The sequence below is a fragment of the Octopus sinensis genome, linkage group LG13 (assembly GCF_006345805.1).
Source record: "Octopus sinensis linkage group LG13, ASM634580v1, whole genome shotgun sequence".
Taxonomy (NCBI): domain Eukaryota; kingdom Metazoa; phylum Mollusca; class Cephalopoda; order Octopoda; family Octopodidae; genus Octopus; species Octopus sinensis.
Genome location: NC_043009.1, coordinates 34934122 through 34940335, shown reverse-complemented (window position 1 = coordinate 34940335; position 6214 = coordinate 34934122). Strand labels below are relative to the sequence as shown.

Genomic DNA, 6214 nt, shown 5'->3' with positions numbered 1-6214 from the left:
TGATCCTTAAACTAAATGACTTGCAGGGACGTAGTATTTCGTAATGCAACTATTATATACTATAAAATATATTAAACGTTTTTATTAGTCAGTACCGTGTAATTCTGTGTTAGCAGTGCGCTTTACATCACTCGCTAAGGTTATCTCTACAGATATTCTATAGAAAATTTAGCCAGCACTGAAATTTGTTACAACGTTTCGTATTCCGAGACGTCAGCTGTAAAAAAACAATGAGATCAATATGCCATCAATAGGGTGTTTTGCCCCCCTTAATCGTGGCATAACGAAATATCGTATCCTCACAAGTCATTGATAATTACGTACCAGCTTCCAGGAATATGTTTAATATGTAAGATTGGCACATGCAATAACGTTACACCGCTATGTTTAGTGGCTATCTAAGCAATGTGTCTGTGGATTATTAATGGGTTAGATGGATTTTTTTTTGTTCCTTCTCGAGCCATGCCTGGCTCATAAGGTTCCCCACCTGGACGGGACGCCGATCCGTCGCAGGTGAGCTACAAGATGCAGGAGAAAGAGTGAGAGAAAGTTGTGGCGAAAGAGTCAGCAGAAGTTCACCATTACCTTCTGCAGGAGCCACGTGGAGCTTAGGTGTTTCGCTCATAAACACACACATCGCCCGGTCTGAGATTCGAACCGGCGATCCCTCAACCGCGAGTCCGTTGCTCTAACCACTAGGCCATGTGCCTCCACGTTAGATGGGTGTTGATGAAGAAGCAAAAACTCTCGAAATATGGCATACACACTCTTTGCCTTTTTTTTCTTTTTTATTTTCAAGTTCATTGTTTGTTTACATCTGACGTCTCGGATACGAAACGCCATAACAAAATCCAGTGCTGTCTATAATTTCTATAGAATATCTGTTGAGATAACCTCAAGAAGTGATTTAAATTAAACATCCGGCAAACTTCAGGGCTCGACGTAATCAATGAAAACACTTGAAAGCTATGCCTCAGTATGGCCGGGATCTAATGACTGAAACCAGTGAAAGAATAAAAGAATGAGTTTTATGCTCTTAATCCCTCCACCCCTCTTTAATAAAAATGTTTCATGTAGTTTATAGAGAACATGAGGAATTAGGTATTATAATGAATTATACATTTGAAACAGCTAGAGAATAAATAATTCCAGGAATTTACTTCTATATTTGTAAACAGATTTGAAAAAGGAGAGTGGGTTTGCTTATGAAAAATATTCCAGAAAATATTACTTTCTGTTTCTTCTGACGCATTAGAATAGCTTCGGAGAAAACCCAAGTGCTTTGCTAGGAAATGTGATTCATAGTCTCGCTTTAACTTCAGTTTCATTTTCTGTTTTAATGCATAGTGCTGCCTTTGTATCTATAATTAATGCAATAGTTGTTGCTTATAATGCAATAGGTCCAACTACTAGCTTCGGTTTTTCCCATTTAATGCTACGTGTACATAAAACGTTGCTCTATGTTCACATACACACAAATATACACACATAAATATATACATATGTGTAGTAAATAGTATTTACAATTCTTGCTGCTTATAACGGCCCAACTTGACACATCCTATAAATAGGGTGCGTCAGTAACAATTCAAGCATTTACATCGTTTTCAACTATCATGGCAAGATTTGATTTCCTCTTACTCCTTTGTTCCTTGGGCATAGTGTTGTTGCCAACACAAGGTTAGTCCTTTTATAATATATTATGTATCATATATATATATATATATATATATAGCAAGTGACCTGAACCGAGATTGTGTGCTGGAACGAAAGCAGTTGCAGTGTGGAAGGTGTTTATAAGCCATTTAAAAAATCACACAAAAACCGTTAGATTCACTTCAACATTTATATTTAATTTGTCAAAATATTTTCGTCGCTTTGAGACCGCGACCTGTTTACTGACAAAATTCCGTGCTGCATCTGAGAAAGTAACAGTTAGTGCATGATATGTATGTATGTATGTAACAGCATTCAAAATTTTGTCTAGGTGAATCTAGCCAAGTAGAACTAATCAAATCTACTTTAACAGACGTAATTTGGAAAGTTCGAAACCTAGGTCCTAGATTATCCACATTTGTGTTGTACATTTATTTAATGTTCTTTTTACAGGTAGGATGAAATTTGTTATGTTCGCCGCCCGCAAACATCTTTGCCAATATATGTATATACAGTGAAACTTTGCGATAATGCGTCGTATATTATCAACTGCTATTTCCTGTAAATATTGGTGCATTGTAGTACCACTATTCTATATCTATTGAACAGAGTGTCTACGCAATAGCGTTTCTAGAAAAGTATATCTATTCTTAACGGTTATAATAAAATTTTGATGTTTAAATGTACATTTAAGCATCAACATTTTATTACATATCAACACTTTATTAAAACCGTTAAGAATAGATATACTTTTCTAGAAACGCAATTGCGTAGACAGACTAATTCAAAATGTCATTAACAATGAATTGACGAATATGGATCTATATTAATTACCATTTACGGGGGTGATGGGTACGAAGAATGTGTGTGTATACACCTATATATGCATGTATGTGTATGTAAGTTTCTGCGCGTGTATACATGTATATATGTATGTGTGTGTATATTTATATGTATGTGTGTATGTATGTATGTGTGTGTATGTGTGTGTGTGTGTACATATGCATATATAAATGTTCACAATTTGTTTATACCTTATAAATTAATATTTTATTATTTTTATTAATTACTAGCACAGATACCCTGCTTGTGATTAATTCTTATTAATTGCTTTACTTGTTTCACTCATGTGACTGCAGCCATGCTAGAGCATCGCCTTTAGTCGAAATAATCGACCGCAGGGTTCATTCTTTATAAACCTAGTACTTATTCTATCAGTATCTTTTCCCAAAAGCCCTAAGTTATGGGAAGGTACACACAGAAACATCGGTTGTCAAGCAATGGTAGAGGTACAAACAAACACACACACACGCACAAACACACACACACAACACACACACACACACCACACACACACACACACACACACAACACACACACACACAAATATATATGACAGTCTTCTTTCAGTTTCCGTGTACAAAATCCACTCACAAGGCTTTGGTCGGCCTGGGGCTGTAACATATATATAGTTGAAATATACCAAAAAAAGCAAATCAAAAGACGAAGACGGGTGCGTAAGCAACAAACAAATGTATTAGTTTAACGCTCGGGAAGTGAGAAAGTCTTTTGCATTTCGACCCTACGCTCTTCAACAGATAGGAAGACAGAAATAAGCAGAGAAAACATAGAAGGTTCAGTGGCTACCAGTGTGAAGTAGTAACATGAAATAAAGTGTTTTGTATCAAGAACACAACGAGCCGCCAGGAATTTGAAACCATAATATCTTGAGCCGAATACCCGAACCACTAAGCCACGCACCTGCACTAAGTATGCACACACACACACACACACACACACACACACACTCACACACACACTCTCACACACACAATAGATATAATAAATATCATAATATATTATACATATATATAATATAGGTTATATGAGAAAGCGCAATGGCCCAGTAGTTAGGTCATAGGATCGCGGTTTCGATTCCCAGACCGGGCGTTGTGAGTATTTATTGAGCGAAAACACCTAAAAGCTCCACGAAACTCCGGCAGGGGTTGGTGACGAACCCTACTGTACTCTTTCGCCACAACTTTCTCTCACTCTTTCTTCCTGTTTCTGTTGTACCTAAATTTCAAAAGGCCAGCCTTGTGTCACGCTGAATTTTACCCAGAACTTCCTTAAGGAAGAGTACACGTGTCTGTGGAGTGCTCAGCCACTTGCGCGTTAATTTCACAAGCAGGCTGTTTCGTTGATTGGATTAACTGGAACCCTCGTCGTCGTAACCGATAGAATGCCACGATGGATTATATGGATGGATGGATGATTTTTGTTTGAGCTTTATCTAAGGTTTAAAGAGAGTTCAAGCAACGAGACCTTTTTTGTGAAGAGAGTTCTAGGTGTTCTTAAATATGTGGTTGAGTTGATGTGTTGGTTGAACTGTCGATGAGTACACCCAAGTGTGTGCATCTGTTCACGTAAGAATCTCTCGTGGAAAATTTCTGCAATGTGTTATAAAACTCCACTGTACCACTAATAGATTGGATTTCCGTGAAACCGAGTATTTCTAGGTTTTTGTGCAAATTTGTTGGTACATAACCTAATGCACTTACGATGATAGGTAAAATGAGAATTTATAGTCAGGGTAGAAATGCTGTATGTATGTTTTTTGTAACGTGCAGATTTGTATGTTTTGTTTTATGTATGCATTCTCATGCATATCCTTGCATATTTAGACATGCTCATATATACTTCAATGATAAATTTCTGGAAAGTTTTACCAATTTTTACAGTTCCAGTGATGAAGCGGATCTATAGTCTTCGAATCAGCTTTTTCTTTCCTGGTTTTGAGAAGCTTAATTTCTCAAGATTATTATTTAGGCAGTATGTTACATACCCCACGCCCCCAATAATTACAGGTATAAACCTGAACTTGTAAACTGGATAGGGTAACCACAGATTTCTCAGTTCAGTATAAATATTCTCTTTTTCACTGATCTTCAACTTTATGTTAACATCCGCTGGACAGCTAATTTCCACAGCTGTACACAGTTTCTCTTCTCTATCCTAAATCATTATATCAGGTCTGTTGTGCTTACATTTTATTGAGGTTGTAACAGGAGGAATTGATTTGTAAACAATATTATGAAATGTTGGAGTCAGCAGTTGTAACGATAAAAATTTGTTGTCATAACCGCAAGTTATAAGATGTGAAAGATGGACAATGCACGAAGTTTTAAGGAAATATTTATTTACCGTTACGTTACAATACCTTGCCTCGACGTGCAGGTTATGATAAATTCAAAAGCATGCGAAGTAAAGTTTGTGTTTGTGTCCTTTTTATTGTTTAGTAGTACTTACAGAAAGAGGTAGAATGATGTTGTAAGAGAACAGAATTAGAGCTAGTGAGAGTTGTATGGTGTTGTCTCACAGTTGCTGACAGTGAACTTCATTTCTCCCTTTGACCAAGGTTCTAGCTGGTCAGCCAGACTTCGTTGTCACCAAAGTGACTAACTACTTCGGTCATCACGATGTGACTGGACTCGTTGAGTCGTCACCGACTGATTTTTGCTTGGGTTGTTCTTGCTTTTATAACTATCCAGAAGGATAGATATATCATTGTGAACAACAGATTTAGTTGGTGGTCTTGTTCTAGCTTTTGGTGAAGTAGAAGAGGTTAGAAAGGGTCAAGTGGTGAAGACATTATTTCGACCTGGCTAAAGGCAATCTGGTGAATGTCAAACTGCTGTCAGAGAAAAACCATTGTTCCACCGTGGGAAAAATTCTGCTGCAGTGTTAATTTAAATTTGGCTATGGTGGATCGAATCCACTTCATACTTGCAGGATCCACTACAAGGTCTTCACTGAGACATTCCACCAGTACTCCTTTTTTATTATGAGTGGCTATACTGTGAGTTCTTATTTCTTTGTCCTCGGGTAACCCTTCCAACGGATTTCATTATATAGTGTCCTAGCTACCACGTCATGCTTCATCGGTTGATAATACCGTGATGATATTTTCGGACAACTGCTTATGCACGTATGTATGTATGTATATTTGTATGTAAGTATGTATGTATGTATGTGTGTATGTATGTATGTATGTATGTATGTATGTATGTATGTATGTATGTATGTATGTATGTATGTATGTGTGTATGTATGTATGCATGCATGTATATATGTATGTATGTATGTATGTATGTATGTATGTATGTATGTATGTATGTATGTATGTATGTATGTATGTATTAGAGAGCAGCACAAGCCAACAAAGTGACTCTGGCGTACAATTATACGAAACCCAATACGAGGAGTACCCAAAAGAAACCGGAATTTTGCAATATTATTTTATTCACATGGTTTTACATGCTTACTGTTTTCTCACCTTTAAAGTACTCTCCATTTGAAGCAGTGCATCGATCCAGACGCGTTTTCCACTGTTCAAAAACGATGCCGTTTAACGCCTCCGTCGTTTTTTTTTTCTCGAAAGTGATTAACTGATGTTTCTGTAGACTTGAAATCACAAATATAAATCAAATCAACCAAAACGAAAACCGTGAAGTGAAAATCGTGTACCGTATAGAGCGAGGGACGAGTGTGTGTGTGT

General features: G+C 37.0%; 1 protein-coding gene across 2 annotated transcripts in view; it reads left to right on the top strand.

Moving 5' to 3' along the window:
* The first annotated feature begins 1377 nt into the window (after window positions 1-1377).
* Window positions 1378-6214, top strand: part of LOC115218648 — an 11420-nt gene continuing 6583 nt past the window's right edge. The window contains exons 1-2 of one of the 2 annotated variants that reach the window (XM_036508302.1): window positions 1378-1680; window positions 3288-3290. In XM_036508302.1, coding sequence (XP_036364195.1) covers window positions 1617-1680; window positions 3288-3290 — 67 coding nt within the window. In that variant the 5' untranslated portion in view covers window positions 1378-1616. The remainder of the gene's footprint in view (window positions 1681-3287; window positions 3291-6214) is intronic. The other variant, XM_029788565.2, reaches the window with a different exon arrangement.